The 19,082-nt window shown below is 36.1% G+C and overlaps 5 protein-coding genes across 5 annotated transcripts in view; 2 read left to right on the top strand and 3 right to left on the bottom strand.

Annotated features, from left to right (window-relative positions):
- LOC129802524 (semaphorin-2A) overlaps positions 1-19,082 on the bottom strand; it is a 610,443-nt gene that overhangs the window by 523,781 nt on the left and 67,580 nt on the right. The window lies entirely within an intron of this gene.
- On the bottom strand, positions 3,469-14,333 carry LOC129804996 (uncharacterized). Its single transcript, XM_055852797.1, has 4 exons — positions 12,885-14,333; positions 12,347-12,688; positions 12,031-12,275; positions 3,469-4,245 (listed from the first exon to the last, which is right to left on the bottom strand). The coding sequence occupies exons 1-4, from the start codon at positions 13,498-13,500 to the stop codon at positions 3,469-3,471; spliced, it is 1,980 nt and encodes a 659-aa protein (XP_055708772.1). The 5' UTR covers positions 13,501-14,333.
- LOC129802526 (uncharacterized) lies at positions 9,122-12,027 on the top strand. Its single transcript, XM_055848431.1, has 3 exons — positions 9,122-9,632; positions 11,527-11,699; positions 11,774-12,027. The coding sequence occupies exons 1-3, from the start codon at positions 9,185-9,187 to the stop codon at positions 11,879-11,881; spliced, it is 729 nt and encodes a 242-aa protein (XP_055704406.1). The 5' UTR covers positions 9,122-9,184; the 3' UTR covers positions 11,882-12,027.
- Positions 11,905-12,885, bottom strand: LOC129802528 (uncharacterized). The gene is made up of 2 exons (XM_055848434.1): positions 12,347-12,885; positions 11,905-12,278 (listed from the first exon to the last, which is right to left on the bottom strand). The coding sequence occupies exons 1-2, from the start codon at positions 12,732-12,734 to the stop codon at positions 11,998-12,000; spliced, it is 669 nt and encodes a 222-aa protein (XP_055704409.1). The 5' UTR covers positions 12,735-12,885; the 3' UTR covers positions 11,905-11,997.
- LOC129804995 (uncharacterized) lies at positions 14,394-17,677 on the top strand. The gene is made up of 2 exons (XM_055852796.1): positions 14,394-15,022; positions 17,041-17,677. Exons 1-2 carry the CDS (start codon positions 14,394-14,396, stop codon positions 17,675-17,677), a joined length of 1,266 nt encoding a protein of 421 aa, XP_055708771.1.

The raw sequence follows: 19,082 nt of genomic DNA, 5'->3' as shown, positions 1-19,082 counted from the left end.
GAGGGTTTCACGGAGTATCCGAAAAGCGAAAAAAACGAATTTTGCAAAAAATCGAGATAGTCGGATTATATTCTGAGTGGTCGATATTATACTAGATTTTTTTAGTTCATTTATTTTAAACCGCTTGTATTATATTATAACATCCCCACATCAGATATATTTTCTACTACTAAAAATAAGCAAACCTAAATATTTAAAAATCCACGTAATCTTCTAAATTAAAAGTCCTTTACATTGCATTATGTTATTAAAAGTAGGAATTTTTAATAAATAATCATTAGAAATTACATAAAGGCGGGGCAATCATCTTCCAGATGGACCCCTTAATAAATAAAAAAAAATACATAAAGGATCTCTATTATGTAAAAAATGTAGTTTTTTTTAAATTAATATAATAGAAGAATATTCCTGTGAAAATTCCATGGATGTTCCAAAATAATTCCACTACTGATTTATTTACTGGGTTCCATGTTCCATTGACATGAGGAATTGAAGGCATGTGGCTATCCAGTTCTGATGTTCTCGAAAGGAAGCAATCCCACAGAATTCCTAGTGGTTGAGAAAGTGAATGATATAAAAGATCATTCTGATGTTCTTCTGGGGGTTCAAGTGATGGCTTCTGGTAGCTCCGGACAGCTCTCGTTTGCATTGAGATCTCCTCGGTGGCTCTGGTTAGCTCTTGTTTTGATTGGTAACCAAGGCAGAGATTCCAAAGTGCCCGTAAATTTTCTCCTTTCCATCCATCTTGCAATCCATGGAGTACGAGGCCACTGTACTGTGGAACACCTCAAGAATACACAGATGGATTAACTTCCGGCAATTTCTGGAGGAAAATCACAGGAAATGTTCCTTCAAAGGCTGGGTTGGATTCCACCAGGAACGACATCTCAAGAAAAACACTATTCCCTTGCATATTTAGAAGATTTTCTTCACAAATTCACTAAATACTATCCCAAGGAACTTCACTAAACGCTTTTCTCACTTTTTCCAGTAGTGAAACAACAAATTTTCGTGAAAAACAGTCAGAAGAGGTAGAGACTTGGAAATGATGGCAATCTGTCAAAAAAATTTTTGATGGAAAATAAAAAACCCAATGTGGAGGCATTTTTCTTCAAAAATTCCTTCAAAAATATGAATTTTTCTTTAAAAAATTCTTGAAATAATTCTTGATGAAATCAGCTCCAATGTGTAGACACCTTTAGACACACTTAGGCCTTACGGAGTTATAGCACTAGAAAATTTCACATTAAAGTTAAAGTGGAAAATTGCTCATTAAAACTTCTAGAACCACTTGATATCGCTGATTTAGCCAGGACACATTGCTAGAATTGCTCAATGTCGCGATGGCACACGGGTTGTCAGATGAGTGTTTTTGTTTTTGAAGCATTTCTGTCGTTTGAGCGAAAATATGCGATTTTAGTGAACAAGGGGAAGTTTTCCTCCTGTACACTACTTTTATGTCGTGCAAAAGGACCCACTAAGCGAGAAGAAGGAGGTTGTGGGCGAGAGATTGGCTCCTAACGCGACCTTCACATAGTGTCGTTGAAATTCTCTGGGGCGATTTTTTTGGACATAATAATTTTCTCAGGATAACTTCGGATGAATTTAAAGATCTGCTTCAAATCGTAGGGCTTTATTTTCAAAAGAAGACTACGAAAATGAGGGAGCCAATATCACCCAAATCACGACTGAGGTGTGAGTTCCAGCGATTCTTGACTCAATTTGTCGCAAACGACCTGAAAACTATCAGATCGGCTGCCTCTATTTTTGTATTCCTGCTAGTAGTAGTCCCAAATGACGGTTTCTTGATGCACAGCCTCAATTAATTCGGCCACCATCTTATTTGACCACGAAATCCTAGAAATTTATGAAGGAACATAAAATGTAGATCGAACACATTTTTGTTTAGCTTTTTTCTTACTTATCCTCTGCACCGATTTTTTTCAAGGTCTTTTGTCCTTTCTCCATCTCGTGCACGATAAATAGTAGGTATTAGCACTACTTTTTATCACAATTTAATCACGAATTAATTGGTGAAAAAATTGTGGAGCAGAAACTACCCGAATGACTGCAATAAAGTAGTACCTGATTAATGAGCAAATTTTGCTCATAAATTTGCTCACTTCTCATTAATTTGCTCATTAATTATCAATCGTATTAATGCTATTTTAATCAATTTAAACCAATTTTTGTGACTCGAGTCCACTTTTTTATCATTAAATGAATCGATTTCTAAAAGCTCTTAACGAAAATTGCACATTAGGACACATATCAGCAACAATTAATGTGAATCACATTAAAATTTTAATGTGAAATTCTCTAGTGTGATACCACGGTTAAGCCGAGAGACGGCTTAATACCAAATTATAATCAAAATAATGATTTGACTACATTTTCATCAGTTTCCCACTAACTAAGCCGTTTCTCGGATTAAGTCGAGAGACGGATTAGTCAGAAAGTGATGAAAATATAATCTGAGCAATATATGTCTGTCTAACACATTAGTCTCCTCCATAGCGAAATTCATAGACATTTGTTCAAAGTGTCCCTTCCGTATTAGTCTTCCAAGGACTTCAATTAAATATGATTATTCGTAATACGTGGTTTCACTATAAAGTTCTACTTAAAAATTTCTACAAGACGACTTACAAAAAAGCTTCAGAAAAGCTTAAATTAGGGCAACGACACTAAGAGTGCATTTGTCCCTATAAGAATCAAATATTGACGCAATATTATTGACAATAACTCTTATCGAAAAGAAGCAATTTTGCTGACACTATCTTCAAATAAATCTCAATTTTTATATTACAACTAAGGTCATTGCCTACAACATGTTTATCGCATTGATGTACTATCGATCGTGATCAGCAAACGCACTTTAATAAGATTCAATTTTTGGGGAATTTTTCCTCGTCCTATCTTGATGACTTTGAATTTTAATTTTGTTATTAATTTCTGACGCAATTTGTACTGTATTCAGTAATCAAGAACCCCCAATCTGCATTAGTTTCTTTCTTTCTTTTACCCGTAAAATTTAAGGATAAATCGGGGGGTAGGAATAGGGTTCATTTCTGTTTCAACGTATTAAACTATCCCTGAAAACTGGTGTGAACTCACGATCTCCGATCTCTTCTGTATTCGCTTAAGCCATACTTAGGAGTTGATACAGATCTAGGGGTATATTTCTCATAGGTTTAGCCTTAGATTTACTTAGCATTTTCTGAATAAGTTGTCTATTCTATTTTGTCGGATCAAATTCTTCTATTTGAGGAAAGAAGCAAAGACATTGTAAAATCAGCATGACTTTAAATGATTCTCGTAAAATAGGGATTGAGATATTTTGTTAATAAATACGAAACTTTCGATCATCTAAAGCTGCTACATTTTATTATTTCCTCTTCTTGGCACAAAATATTGGTGAACATGTTAGTGTTTCTGGAGGAAGATTGTCCACATTCTGTTGATGGCTTAGTGGAATCCGAACATGTTCATTGGGAGCTCAATGAACTTATCGAGGCATACACCACGTTCACGGAGAGCTGCATCGAGTTCAAGGAAACGCTCAGACTGGAGGACGGTGTGGAGACGCTGCTGGAATTCATCGCTGGTCAGGAAAGTGGCGATCTCGGCAAAAACACCGCCATTGGCAACCTTCTCACGGTGGAGCTCACGAAGTTCATTGTGGGGTAGGATAGCAATGATGCGGTCAATGAGACCACAGATACCACCAGTTGCAGAAGCGTCGCGAGTAGGAGTTGGCAAGAGTTGAACGTCGAATTCATGATCAATGAAAGCAAGGCTCCTAATGGTCAGATCATCAGTCTCGATGTGATGATCGTGGAAGGGCATGAAGAGCTCCTGGACTTCTGGGAGGTGTCCAATCTCCTTCATGGTGTGGTGGAACTGAGGAGAACGCATGTACCTGATGGTTTGACGAAGTTCCTCATCATTCTTGTAGGCAGTCTTCACCAACTGGCGCATGTCCTTGTGAGGCAGAATCCTCATGAAGTCACGAATATCATGGAACAGTTCCTCGAGAGCAGGGTTTGGGAAGTCAGGAATATGAGGTGGTTGTGGTCGTGGGAAAGATGAATCATGGTGATGATCAAACTCTGGCAGTGGTCTTGGAGGCAGATGAAGGGCCACAGTGGCAGCCACGAAAAGGGACAAGCAAATCAATACTTTCATTTTGGGTTCAACACTTGAAGTCACTCGTACTGAAACTGATTCAAACATCCAACCAACCTATTCTTTTATACCCCTTTAGGATACCCTTTGCAGACAAGTTTTGCGCACTGATTACTTGACAATTTCCAATTAATTAAATGTGTCTCTCACTCCCGAGTGTTTACGTGATTTTGGAAATTTGAAATATCAACAAGCTCGAGATTGCTATCATACTATTTTCAATGTGTTTCGCTGATTTTTTTTTCCACACTTCACCCACTGACTGAGTCATTGGGTGTTTTGAAAAACGTACCACTTGTGAAAAACCTACGATGAAAAACAAAATAAAAGTACAAAGTCATTCAGTTCTCTGATTGTTGTCTCTTGATGAATGATGAGCAGATTGAGAAAATTGCTTGCCACCCTTTACACCATTTGGCGCCAAAAAAAAAATCACAGTCATTCTGATAACTTTTGCTGTATAGTGATAAGGTTGTGTATAGTTACTCATTCATCAACTATTCTATTGTCATTCTTAACTTTGAGTTTAGGATTGGAGCATGAGTAATTTCTCTCTTGATGTTCTCCCCCTGATGCCTTTTGTACAAAAATTTTGAAATTTTATCTTTTAAAAGTACAATAGTTGCTTAATGATTAGTTAATAATTGATTAATTGGATTTGATTTAATAACGTTTTCTCAAGGTCAAAGATTAAGAAAGTTCTAGAGAGTATATTTCTCAACCGAATGAGGTCAGTTTAGGCTCATTGAATAGGTCTTGAAATTTCTGATAAGTCTGATCTAAACTGGTTTCAATCGGTGTTATAAACCTGTTATAAACCGATAAGTAATTTTTATCCGAAATTATATTTGCATGACTTTTGGATTATTTTGGGTGATTTTTTTGAGTGATTTGTAAATCGAATGAAATCTCTTGTGACCAATTTATTTGATATGATTAAAAAATTTTGAGATTTTTGAAAATTTGTGTTACGTAGAAAATGAAGATCACTACCAGCCAAGGGGGAGATATTTGGATGAAAATGTGTACATCACTTCCAGACACTTCCACAATTTGTATGAAGAAGCCCTTTACACTTCCAGCATTTCGAAAGACTCCCGAAAATGCTGCAATACTTCCAGCACTTCATGTACTTCTCATACTTAGGAATCAATAAATTGTTTAATATTATGAAAAATATTGGATGAGATCATATATTCTGTCACTAGAAGAGGTTGAAAGTTTGGAGTGGTATATCTCAGCTCCTGATGAACATAATTGGATGAGTGAACTATTGTTGGAAAGCTTGATTCATAAGCTTTTAGAATCGGGTATACTTAATCTGCTGTGGATAAACCATGGTCATCCAGAACCATTTATGTCGAGGAAGACACATTTTGCAACGTCTTTTTTGGCCATCTACTTCTGGGACCAGGAGTGACCCACTTTTCTCGCACATGGACTGTTCGTTAGAGGAACTCAAATGATACAATTTGTTGAAGAAACTTTTTTTTTTGGACATCTTACTTTTTTTACTCATCGACTTTTGCAAGAATTTTAACATTTTACACGCATAGAAAAAAATGACAGAAATCCTTCTATCTCATTTTCTGGACATACTAATGAAGATATCGACTTGGAATGTTCTAAGTACTCCCCCATAAGTTGATCCAAGGAATCCAAATATCACATCAATTTCATCCCCTCGTCTATCCTTGCCCTCCAGAAACCACTCTTTTAGTATTTCTGTAATTTTTTCCTTGCGTTTAAAACTTCAAAATTCTTGCAAAAGTCGATGAATAAAAAAAAGTAAGATGTCCAAAAAAAAAGTTTCTACCACAAATTGTACCATTTGAGTTCCTCTAACGAACAGTCCATGTGCGAGAAAAGTGGGTCATTCCGGGTTCCAGAAGTAGATGGCCAAAAAAGACTTTGCAAAATGTGTTTTCTTCGACATAAATGGTTCTGGATGACCATGGTTTATTCATAGCAGATTAAGTATACCAGATTCTAAAAGTTTATGAATCAAGCTTTCCAACAATAGTTCACTCATCCAATTATGTTCATCCGGAGTTGAGATATACCACTCCAAACTTTCAACCTCTTCTAGTGACAGAATATATGATCTCATCTAATATAATTAAGAAGTCTTAAGAAATTCTTAAGAAATTTATTTTTACGTGTATTTTCTTTAAATATTTTTCTTAATATTTTAATAATTATAATAATATTTTAATAGCAGCAGATATTCTTGCATACTAACGATATTTTATTATTATCTGTATTTTATGACCAACAGAATTTCTTTCTATGCATTTTCTGGCCTCTACACACTAGAGAAAAATATTTCCATATTTTATAGTTTTTCCTACACAAGCGTAGGCATTTTGCTTCAATATGGACATAAATTTATCTAGTGTGTAGAGGCCACAACAGACCAGTGAAGCTACTTCTGGAAAAGAGGTCTCAAAAAATGTATTGTCGTTTCTAATTGATTGAAGTTGTTTTGGAAAGTCTGCAAGTGACCAAAAGTACGAGTGCAACAGTGCAACACCTAATTTAGCACTTCAGAAGTACAGTATTGGCCAAAAATTTCTTGACAAAGTTATATTCGAGAAATTAGGTGGAAAAATGATAAAAAATGCTTTTTTTAAATTTTTCTTTTTGCAAATGAGTTGCCTGTAATCCATAATATTATTTATGTACTTATTAAAAAAAAAATATTTCATTTAAGATCGTTTCAAAAATATTTGTTTTCCAAAAGTTGATCATTTTTATCGTCTAAAAGTTTCTTGTCACATTTGAAAAAGTTATTTAATTTACTCTGCAAAATAAATCATCCGACAGCATAGTGGTCAGATCAGTGAAATGCTTTGAAGGTTATTCTCGGAACAGCATGCACCACCACGCTCTTATTTCACTACCGTTAACCCCAAAGACTCCATACCCGTTCAACCACAGCACAGGATCCGGCAAATCCTCTACTCCGGAACTGGATAGAGAAGATTTTGATTAAAGTTACCACTAAAAAGTAACGTAATAACCCGTAATACTGTTCCTACAGTTCCCTTTATTCTTTTCAGTGAAAAGGTGTGGCAGCCATGTATCAAGCTTTTAAATAGCGAAAGTCGATCGAATTATTGCTTTCCCAAATCTTAATAATCTCTTCAACCTCTTCAATTATCTTCCACTCGAATACCCACAATATTGCCGTTAATGTTAGAGACCGTTTAAGATAAAGTTGATCTTTTTAAGAATAAATCTCTATATCGAAATTTTTCAAGTCACTTTTCAGTCATTTAAACATGATCTAAATAAAAAACCCAAAATGTTCAATGGAATGGAATGGAAGTCTATTTAGACCTTCCAAAATTGTATTTACATTAAATGCTACAATGACACCTTTTCGTTCCTTACGTATTTTTGCCACTAGAATTTAAAATCTGAGCTAAAAGTAGCGTATAATCTGTAAAATTCACAATTAAACAGAGAAAACTTTATTTTCGGACACTCCCACTTACAAAGACTTCCAAGTACTTCATTTTCAGCTGTACATCACTTCCGACCCTAATATCTACCCCTTGCTACCAGCTGTCCATAAGTGATAACTCTACCTTATAGCATCTAACGTCTAAGTCACGATTTCGAATATTTTTCAAAGTATGAGACGCTTTGATACCCCTTAATTGAGAGAAAACGTGAAACTTTGTTTTAAATTAACCACGAGGAACGTTCATTGAGAACCTTCTTGACATTTGAAAATAAATAGGGGGAAGTGGGGCACCTTTGAAAGTGGGGAACCTTTGAAATTGTGATTTTTCACCTATTTTTTTTTTAAATATAATTGAGTCTTATCGTGATATAATTTAGCTTCTCAATCTGTTTGTGCAACTAAATTATATCACGATAATGCTCAATTTTATTTAAAAATAGGTGAAAAATCCCAATTTCAAAGGTACCCCACTTTCAAAGGTGCCCCACTTCCCCATACAGCTCTTAAGAATACATCTTTGTAGTAGATGTAGCTAGGCAAATGATTATTGCATCATTTTGCTACTAGGAAATTATTATAAAATATATACATCTTCAATAGTCGAACATTAAAAAAAATAATTTAAATGTGTAAAAGTTGATGGATATACTAAATAAATCGTTAATGTTTTAGTATATACTTCACAAAGTATATGAGCAAAACACAAAAAACTGATAGTGCAAATTTATAAATTTGATCCATTCTACCTTATACATAATCTATATTAAAAATTAAAATAGTAGGTGAGATTATTAAGAATCTCACCTAATATTTCCTGTAGAATTCTGTCACTATTTTCTCCCTAGAAACCACTATGTAAAAAACATGATATTTTTAAAGAATTACAGTACAATTAGCTTTAACGATTAGGTAAATTATTGCAAAAACTAAAAATTGTACGGTCTTCAAACTTAAGGATAATAATTACAATCACAAGCTTTTATTAAAAATAATTAAATATGTCTCAAATAAATTTTAGAATGCATTTCTTCGACAAGCTCAAACTAATTAATTAAATTAAACTGTTCTTTTATTTTCTAAACATCTAAAGCAGTGTTCCAATCTCACCCTGTTCTAAAAAAGCTTTTCAACCAATGACATAATCTTGAAACACGAATGAAACATTGCTCAAGCCTCTTTTTGAGAATGGCTCAATAAGTCTCTCTCCAGAAGTGATCATGTAGGAAATTTTTTTCTATAAATAAAGAATTAAATTTACTCAATGACACTTCATTCTTATCACACTATCGTGCCTCCGTGGTCTGAAAGAGTGGCCCAGGGAAGGGGACGGCGAATTAAGTGCAATACAAAGTGAGAATCTTCCGTTCAGCATAACACTTATTTTGATTGTTTGATTGCTCTGAGGCAAAGCGTAAATAGTATTAAGTAAATTATGTGTAAGGCTGGACTGAGAATTCAATTGAGTGGCCAGTCTAAGTGAGGGATTTGATCGAGAGAGACACGGTAAAAGTGGTTCGATAAGAAATGGGTGGATCAAGTGTTTTCTGGGTGGTATTGAGTGTTCTTTTGAGTTGGAATTGTTGCTTAGGGAGTCATGTAAATCATCCCAGATTGGGTCATGGTTCACCAGAATCCCGAGAGGATACCAAAAATTCAGGAAAATTTGACCTACAGCAGGATATTGATGATTTTCTAGATTTAATACCCAAAGTCGAGATTCAAAATCTAACCCGTAGATACTATTTTGGAGATAATGAAGTAAGGTTCGCTTATGAATATTGTCAGAGTGAGGAATTCCTGGCACTACGTGAAAAAATCCTAAATCTGGTAGAGGTGAAGGACTTCCTGAAGTATCTCAATGAATCAGGCCTCAACCTTGTGGAATTGGTGAATAAATTAGCCACAATTGTTGGTCCCCCACGGGAGCCACTCTACACATCGGACGAAGCTTCTCTCGAAGATACCACAAGCCGTAAGCGAAAGAAAGCTAGTGATAAGCTTGTTTTAGCTTGTAGTAAGCTGTGATTCTTTCACGGAAAATCGTGTTTTTTGTGGTAGTTTGAATAGTTTGTAGGTCATATCTAAAATTTCTGGAATTGTACTACGTCATCAAGTGTCAAATTCAAACTTGTATTGTTCTTCTCTTGAATTAGTATTTAAAAAAAAAATATGATAAAGTAAATCTTGATATATAAATAAAAGTGATTTAAAGCCGATTAAAATTAAAAATTGACATGTTATAAAATAAAGGCTAGTTCATAAATCAGTTTTAAAATATAAATACTTAAAAAGAAATGCCTCAAAATATATTAAAAGAATTAAAAACCATAATTTTCACACAAAATTGAAAGTATTAATATGAAAACCAAAAAAATTGTTAAAGAAAAGGTTAAAATAAAGAGAAATCTAAGTACTTTAATGTATTTACTTCAAGATATTGAAAAGTAGATTTTTAGCGTCATACATCGGTATGTTTTAAGGATAAATCTGAAAATAAATTTAAAAAAAAAGACTGTAAACAGTAATCCAATCGCTTTATTTGCTTTTAAAATTTAAATCGCTTTGGGAAGGATGCGAATAGGCTAATAATATGTGGATAATACAAAATCGATGTTAGATCGAGTTTTCGAAAATCCAAACTGATACAAATTTAAGTAAAAGCAAGTATCATTCTAAACCAGATAGTATTATGAGTGACTGATTGGATTGAATTTCACGTCTGGGCATTTTCCAAAACAGAAACGTTCAAAAAAGGTTTCAGTCAAAATCCTAAAATACAAAGTTCTAGAAGCCAAAATCTGTAAAAAGATCAAAATCCCGAAAGGGGTAAAATTCCAAAAGCCAAAATCCCGAAAAGGCCAAAATCCCAAGAGTCAAAACTCTGACAGTCCTAAAATTCCGAAAGTCAAAGTTCCGAAAGTCAAAATCCTGAAAAGAATAAATTTCCGAAAGAGCTAAAATCCCGAAAGTCAAAATCTCGCAAAGGCCAAAGTCCAGGAAGTCAAAATCCCAAAAATTCCAAAGCCCCAAAAGGCTCAAAATTTCGAAAGCCAAAGCCACGAAGGGATTCAAAAATCTTGAAAAAGCCGAAATGCCGAAAGCCAAAACCCTGAAAGGGCTGAAAATCCCGGAGTACAAAATCCTGAAGAAAAGGCTAAGATTCCGAAAGAACCGGAGTGCTAAAAGCTAAAACCCCGAAAGTTCTAATATCCCGAAAACCAAATAACCGAGAGCCAAAATTCACAAAAGGCTGAATTCCCGATAACGCTAAAATTTAGAAAGCCAAAATCCCGAAAAGGCTAAAATCGTGTAAGGGCCGTAATGCCGAAAGCCAAAACTCTGAAAGGGCTTAAATCCCAGAGGCCAAAATCCTGAAGAAAAGGCTAAAATTCCGAAAGGGCCGAAATGCCGAAAGCCAAAACCCCGAAATTGCTAAAATCCCGAAAACCAAATTACTGAGAGCCAAAATCCTCAAAAGGCTAAATTTCCGAAAGCGCTAAAAGTCAAAAGTCCGAAAGCCAAAATTCCATAAAGGACAAAATCCCGAAATCCAAAATCATTTTAACCATTCGGAATTTTGGATTTTAGTATTATGGCCCTTTTGCTGTTATAATGTTCGGAATTTGGACTTTAGAAATTTTAGTGTTCGGTATTTTGGTTTTTGAGATTTGGGGTGTCTCTGGTTCAAAACATATAACCCTGTTCGTGTGAGCTCGATTGTAGGTGGTTGACTGAACCGGAGTGTTACATTAGCTGTGGATGTGAAAGAATCACACCTAACTCATTAGCATTCAATCCACATGATATTTTCGCTGGCAGTGATGAAAAGTTTTTCTCATTCCGAATTCTCTGTCTCTTTTGGCCAGAAAGTGCAACGCAGGGCGGTGTGAGTGGATTTGTGGACGCAGTTGTTGCCCTTTTGCCTCAGGATCAAATTCTCTCACTGTTCTTCCTCAAGTTAGAGTCGAGTTCAGCATTTTCCAACCTCATCGAACGAATTGGTAGCAGTGAATTTGAAAGGGTGGTAGACTTTGTTGAGGTGAGTTTACCCCCAACCGTGAGAAGCAAACTCTTTTCCGGTCCAAACATAGCCTAATTGAGTAATATGTTTAGAATTCCAGAGAACTCAAAAGCCTGCTGGCCACACTTCATCAACATGGGATTGATGTGAGCAAAATTGTGCAGTCCGTTCAGGCATTCTTCGGATGGGGATCCTACTGAGCTGTATATACTCAAACATTGCATTTGTAGTTTTATTATATTTTTTTTTATTTTGTCTCTCTTAGACCAATGGATATCAGTCTAGATTTGTAACAAATATTATAGTTTTTTTTCTATTAAAGGCCAAAAAATGCCAATCCGAATTTCACAAGCTTGTGCACATCTAGACCGTGTTTACGGAAACGCTTGAAGAGTTTCTGTGCAACTGGAGACAATTCCAGTTTCTTCAGGAGCTTCTTGAATTCGTCTGTGGAATAGTTAGCCACAAATTCTGCAAATTCTCCGCCATTGGCTACCTTCTGATCGAAGAGAGCCTTCAAGTCTTCCTTGGGAAAGAGCTCGACCACATCGTTCAATAAAGCATTGAATCCCCAGGTGAACTCAACTCTTTCCTCTACTGTTTGTTAAGAAAAACCAAAGATAAATACTTCGAATTCTTGGTAAACCTTGGTAAACTAGACTTACCATCATCTTCAAAGTCCTCACCAACAGGGGTCAGTTCAAAGTACGCAGCGAAGTCATTCAAGAGCCCGAAGACATTGAGACCTGTCTGATTTACGTAATCAACAAACTTATCCACCTCAGTAAGGGAGAACAAATTATCCCAATGCTTGGCAAATTTGTTCGTTCTGAGATAGTTCAGCGTCTTGTTGAGTCCTTTATTGTTCTCATAATGGTACTCTGCTACCTCGAGGACCTTATCGACTGGGAGTAAATTCACAAAATCCGCAAAGTCCTCATTGAGTTCGGGAGTGAGGAAGGGTTCGAAATCGAAAAATCCTGGATTTTCAAATTCGTCACTTTGGGCTACAGCCACGCAAACGAAGCACAAAATAGCAATGAGACTCTTCATTTTGATTCCACAGGTGAATACTGACTGACTCTTCCACTAACTAAAAACTCCTTTTATACTCATAAATTCAAGTATTTATTGATTTCAAGTACATCGGAAACTTGTGGGGCTCTTAAAATAATTTCCGGATGAAAGTACTTTATTCCCAGCCGAAAAATTCTTCCACTTGATGTACAAATCCATCGACATCAAGATCATAGGACTTGAGAGTCTCGAAGAGGTCCAATAGTTCAGGTGAGTTGGCAACGAACTCTTGCATGGCTTGGTAGTCGAAGCTGGCCACAGTATCGTAGAAATGCTTGAATTCCTCACTGGATTGCATCTTCTCGTCGAAGAGTGTCTTGAAGTCATCCAGTGGCACCAATGCGAGAACTTCCTTAACGAGATTCTTCAATCCCTTGTTTGGTTTACGGGTGAGATCTTCGAGGTTGAGGAAAGGATGTTTGAGGAACTTGGCAACCTGGTTGACAGCAGACTGGACATCAACACCGGAATCTTGGACGTACTTCAGGAAGCTCCTCACGTGCTCATTCGTGAACACCTGATCCCAGACAGCTCCAAACGTGTCTCCTTTCAGATACTTCACGAACTGCTTAGTTTCCTTGTCCGTAGTGTAGTACTTGAGAGCAACACGCTTGACTTGTTTCAAATTCACAAGACTCAGGAAGTCGTTGAAATCATCTTGCAGTCCACGTGGAGCAACTTCACTTTCTGCCGAAGTGAAAACAACGGCCAGAGAAATCAAAACAAAAAGTGTGATCTTCATTGTTACTTTACTCACAGAGTTCAAAATAGAAACTGTTGCCTGTTGTGGTGGATGATGAGTAATTTATAGGGCAGTCAAGTACCTCTTGATAAATTGTTTATTTATTTAATTTCATCAAGTAATGTCATACACTTGAACTGTTTCAAGCATCTGATTAATTGCAGCTGTTTCAGTCAAAGAATTCCCCAATGTTTCCTCTGTAGTCACGGAAACGATGGGACGTCTTAAAAGATATGGTATCATAGACAAATTTCAGAGACAATTCCAGACAATTGTTAGACAGTTCAGAACAAAGTTCATTAACACAACCCAATTTAACTTTAGAAAACTTGGGAACAAGTTTTCAATGACAATCTTAGAATATCATCTTGGTGAAATCAGATCTTTTACAACCGGATAGAAGAAAACTTAACATTTAGATTATGATAAATATCAAAACATTTAGACGAAATCTCTGGTTCCGTTATCGAGCATGATGTATTTCTTTAAAACACTCTAGTTCACAAAAACAAGGCCCTTGAAATCTTAAGAATCCTATTTGTTGTACTAAACAGTGTAAAGATCAAAGATGAAAGGCACGTTTACAAAATCCAAACTTTAACAGTTCTTATGGTGTTACAACAAATTATTTTGAATGCAAACTAAAACTACTTGCACCCATCGGAAATTTATTAATTACTTAGCACTCAAGACTACGGTAAGAGACTCGAGAACTCGAGAACTAAATTGATCTTAATAGAAAAATAAATACATGGATCTCACTTAGAGACCAATAGTATCCACTCAAAATGGAGATATAAAAGCAGTAAGCAGAGCTTCCAGAAATCAGTCTTGTACGTTCCCTCAATATTTACTGAAGTCTCAGTTAAAGCAAAAGGATCTAAAGCCCAAATATGAAATTCTTCGCTGTATTTGCCGTTGTTGCTGCCTTGGCTACCTGCCAGGCGAACACTATCCAACAACTACCAACCAACACTGGTCTCCAACAGGATTTTGAGGATTTCCTGGCTTTGGTTCCTGTTGATGACCTCGTGAAACTCGGAGTTGACTACCTGATGAATGACAAGGAATTCCAGGCCACATTTGCTTATCTTCAGGGTACCGAGTTTGCCAAGGTCTGGGAAAAATTCTTCAAGGTCAAGGAGGTCAAGGAAGTACTGAAGTTCGTCGAAGACGCTGGTCTCGATGTCTTTGCTTTCCTGAATGAGTTCGGTCATTTCTTCAATCTGCCTCCAGTCAATCCCATCCACAGTCGCCGTGGTACAGGACTCACCGGTTTCGTCAATGATGCTCTAGCTCTCCTGCCCAAGGACAAACTTGTCGCTCTCTTTGAGGAGAAACTCCAGACCAGTCCTGAATTCAAGGCTCTGTACGAAAAACTCACCAGTGCTGAATTCAACACACTTGCCCAGAATTTCCTGAACTCCAAGGAAGTTCAAGGATACTTCCAAACCTTGAAGGAGCATGGTGTTGATGTTGTCAAGGTATTCCAACTTGTCAAGGAATTCTTCGGCTGGCATTAAAAATTATAAGATCTAATGGACTGCATATCACGACTTTATGTAATTTTTATATGAATAAATATTGATACACTAAAATAACGCTTTTCGTACCAAATTTCCCTTGATTGATCAATGGAAGAGGTCCTCTGATTCACTTTTCTGATACTATTCTGATAACTAAATTATCAGTGATCGAATACCAGGGAATAAACTACAGGATCTGTGGTGACAAAATAGATTTGCATGAGAAGGGTTCATAGGATATGGCAACCTAAAGAGGAAATAAAAAAGCGTAACGTATATTTTTGTTAAGAGGTTACTTTACTTTCACTAAGCTGGAGCTAGATTCTAACAAGCCTGATCCTAACTATTTAGAAATGCAGGTACCGTATACGGATGACTTTGCCCTCATTATGATGACTTTGCCACTCAAGCCGTTCGTATACTTCAATTATTCTAGCAGTAACGGATGTTTTTTACTGATCATACATGGTAGATAGGGTAGATAGTATCGGTGAAGACTGTCCTTAAGTCCTAGATGTAATTGAAGAAAAGCTTATGAACAGAAGTAAGTCTCTCACATGCATCAAACAGGATGGCTAGACCAAATATTGAGACAATCTAGAATCTTATAGTTCAGCTAGGTCGGCTGCAACAGTGCTTCAGAGAAAGAGGCTACATGCAGAAATTATGGCCTAAGCTAAAAGTTGCGAATAATGCTGAATCAATGCTAGTTAGTTCTACAGCAATAATTTACCAACGGAATTTATTAACAAATTTCAATAATAGTGAGTGAGTTTTACACCATTCAATGTGATGCACTATTCTAAGGGCCTATACAAACTTGAGGCTTATAGTGTAATTGCTATAGAAATTTCGATTAAAAAATTTCAATACATTTTTCACTTAACCGTATTTGAAGTGAAGCCGTAGATCTCTGTAAGGCATTTGGACCCAAATAGACTCATTAAGTTATATGACCTAAATTATTAGGGCATCTTGTATAGTGCTTAGATAAAAGAATTGTTCTACGTCACCTAAATTTTGTTTATAACTACGGAAATACGAGTAGTTGAGAACTGAGAAACTCTTGCATTAGAATTGGTAAGAAAAGTCTTCACAGCTTGGAAATTGTAGAACAAACTCTAAAAGAGTTGTTTTATGTCTGTACTGTTATATTTAGATTTGAACAATTTTTTATACCGATCTTAACGAAGATCAAGGACTCTCAATGTCTTGGAACTGGAATCTTAATATCCAATACAGGCCAAGCCATTGTGAGGAGACCTCGACCTCGGGGCAGGCCTAGGATAAAGTGGCTGAATCAACTTCAAGATCTTGCCTTGAAGCGCCTTCGGATACAGGATTTCTAGTTCTTCACGAGAAAGAAGAGCTACAATATCGGTAAAGGACGTTCACTTGAACCAGCTAATTAACTTCAAGAAACTTGAGAAGAGATTTACGAAAAGGCATCAGAAAATGGGCTAAATTCTCAATTCCCAATCAAAAATGTTGGATCGACGTTCTGATTTTGACGATAGTGCTGCAGATCCTTTACATCCAGGTAAGAAAACACTGATTTTAAACTTTCGTAATCTCCGGATCCTTGAAATATTTGTCAAATTATCTACTTTCCTTATCGAACCTGAAGTATTTGGCTAGGAGACTATGGACTTAGTTTTAAAAGGGCCCTTGAACTTCTTAAAATGTTATTTTAGGTTCTCAATATGGACGTGAAAGCTAAGAAAAAATGTGTCAACTATTAAGCATTATTTAGTGCTTCAACAAATTATTTTTGCGCTTAAATTGCAAACTTAAACTTATCGGAAATTTGTAATCTCTATTCTGATAATCTGTTAAGAGGCTCTCGAGAACAAATGTGTCTTAATAGAAAAATAAATACATGGATCTCACTTAGAGACCAATAGTATCCACTCAAAATGGGGATATAAAAGCAGTAAGCTGAGCTTCCAGAAATCAGTCTTGTTCGTTCCCTCAACATTTACAGAACTCTCAGTAAAAACAAAAGGACCTAAAGCCCAAATATGAAATTCTTCGCTGTATTTGCCGTTGTTGCTGCCTTGGCTACCTGCCAGGCGAACACTATCCAACAACTGCCAACCAACACTGGTCTCCAACAAGATTTTGAGGATTTCCTGGCTTTGGTTCCTGTTGATGACCTCGTGAAACTCGGAGTTGACTACCTGATGAATGACAAGGAATTCCAGGCCACATTTGCTTATCTTCAGGGTACTGAGTTTGCCAAGGTCTGGGAGAAATTCTTCAAGGTCAAGGAGGTCAAGGAAGTACTGAAATTCGTCGAAGACGCTGGGCTCGATGTCTTTGCTTTCCTCAATGAGTTCGGTCATTTCTTCAATCTGCCTCCAGTCAATCCCATCCACAGTCGCCGTGGTACAGGCCTTACCGGTTTCGTCAATGACGCCTTAGCTCTCCTGCCCAAGGATAAACTCGTCGCTCTCTTCGAGGAGAAGCTCCAGACCAGTCCTGAATTCAAGGCTCTATACGACAAACTCACCAGCGCTGAATTCAACACACTTGCCCAGAATTTCCTGAACTCCAAGGAAGTTCAAGGATACTTCCAAACCTTGAAGGAGCATGGTGTTGATGTTGTCAAGGTATTCCAACTTGTCAAGGAATTCTTCGGTTGGCATTAAAAGATCTAATATTCATTGGATTATGTACATTACGACTTCGCTAATATATGTTTTTCTTCTGTGAATAAATTTTAATAGATTGAAGTAATGTTCTTTTTTTAATTGAAAGTGTTATCCGACGGATTATCTAATACTAATGGGAACCGGCGAATGTCGGAGAGAAAGGGGTCAGCTTAGAAAATTCTGGATTTTTCCCAATCCCCTGGGAAAAATCCAGAATTTTCTAAGCTGACCCCTTTTTTCCCCGACCGATATTCACCGGTTGCCATTAGTTCTTTTTTAAATTCTTTTGGTGATTAGTAGAAGTGTTTCATTTTTTCAGTTGATTTGTATTGTTTATCCAAAAAACGAGCTCTAATACAGTACAGTGCTTAGAATGGAGTAGGGCAAGTCTTTCAGGCTTCGCGCGTACTCTGACTTTTAACACTTCCTTCATAGTTTTCCAACATTCCTTTAATATTAGTCTGATCACATTTTTTGGAAAACTTGTGGCTTTATACTAGCTATTAATTTTTTTCCATAGGTCAGATTAATTAAAGGAATATGAGAAAAATATAAAATGTTTGAAGCCAGATGGTGTGCTAAAACTGTACTCGTACGGCTTTCCCTACTCCAAGAGAATTAGATCATTCTTATCATTCTCACAAAAATTTCACAATTAATTTTGAAAATTTTCAGTAATTTAATAAGTTTACCAATTTAATCCTTTAACGACGAGACAGTTTTCGCTGACCGAAAATCAGCAATAAAAATGAAACCAATAAACAAAACTTGTAAAACGTCTGACATGTAATCTTCGAAAAGCCAACAGAGTCTGATTTGGTATATTTTTTTTCTCTATGAACGATAGGGACAAAAATAGCTCAAAAATTTAAGTAATTTCTCCGATGATACCAATGACTGACAATTTTCACTCTTATGAAAAATATTATGTTTGAATATTGTAGTTTTTATTCCCAAAACGGTTTTGCATAAAAAATTGAAAATATAAAAAATAATTAAAATCAATTTTCGATATGAGAATTTAAAAATTCGTTATTTTTTAGCTTAAAAATTTACTATATAGCAAATAGCTGTAGAATTGTAAAACATATCCTAGATTCCTTCAACCTTCTACTTTGCATTTACGTATAAAAAGAAGAAAAAAATAACTATAGGTAATCAGGAAAATTATTTTCTTTATGGGACACTGGTGTTCCAATTGTCCTTAAAGGGTTAAGAAAGATTATACTAAAAAATCTTATGAAATGGTATAATGTAACTTCATACTGACCAATTTTATCAAAGTACTACCCGATCCGCTTCGATGTAGCGTTCTTATGACAATTTCTTCAACTAAACTTTTTCTCTCGTAAAGATCTGTACTCGGTTCGAGTCCTAACCCGCAAATATATCCACTCTGATC

This window comes from Phlebotomus papatasi, chromosome 2, assembly GCF_024763615.1.
Source record: "Phlebotomus papatasi isolate M1 chromosome 2, Ppap_2.1, whole genome shotgun sequence".
Classification (NCBI taxonomy): domain Eukaryota; kingdom Metazoa; phylum Arthropoda; class Insecta; order Diptera; family Psychodidae; genus Phlebotomus; species Phlebotomus papatasi.
Note: the sequence above shows the minus strand (reverse complement) of the source record. Positions and strands in the feature narration are given on the sequence as shown.

Excerpts from the sequence above, each read along its gene's own strand:
- LOC129802526 (XM_055848431.1), top strand. The coding sequence starts at position 9,185 with ATGGGTGGATCAAGTGTTTTCTGGGTGGTATTGAGTGTTCTTTTGAGT. Across the intron at positions 9,633-11,526 it reads TCTCGAAGATACCACAAGCC|AAAGTGCAACGCAGGGCGGT; the intron begins GTAAGCGAAAGA and ends TCTTTTGGCCAG. Across the intron at positions 11,700-11,773 it reads GGGTGGTAGACTTTGTTGAG|AATTCCAGAGAACTCAAAAG; the intron begins GTGAGTTTACCC and ends TAATATGTTTAG.
- LOC129802528 (XM_055848434.1), bottom strand. The coding sequence starts at position 12,734 with ATGAAGAGTCTCATTGCTATTTTGTGCTTCGTTTGCGTGGCTGTAGCC. Across the intron at positions 12,279-12,346 it reads TGAGGACTTTGAAGATGATG|TAGAGGAAAGAGTTGAGTTC; the intron begins GTAAGTCTAGTT and ends CTTAACAAACAG.
- LOC129804996 (XM_055852797.1), bottom strand. The coding sequence starts at position 13,500 with ATGAAGATCACACTTTTTGTTTTGATTTCTCTGGCCGTTGTTTTCACT. Across the intron at positions 12,689-12,884 it reads TCAAGTGGAAGAATTTTTCG|CCCAAAGTGACGAATTTGAA; the intron begins GCTGGGAATAAA and ends GCGTGGCTGTAG. Across the intron at positions 4,246-12,030 it reads GTCTAGATGTGCACAAGCTT|GTTGGTTGGATGTTTGAATC; the intron begins GTGAAATTCGGA and ends ATAAAAGAATAG.
- LOC129804995 (XM_055852796.1), top strand. The coding sequence starts at position 14,394 with ATGAAATTCTTCGCTGTATTTGCCGTTGTTGCTGCCTTGGCTACCTGC. Across the intron at positions 15,023-17,040 it reads GAATTCTTCGGCTGGCATTA|CCCAAATATGAAATTCTTCG; the intron begins AAAATTATAAGA and ends AAGGACCTAAAG.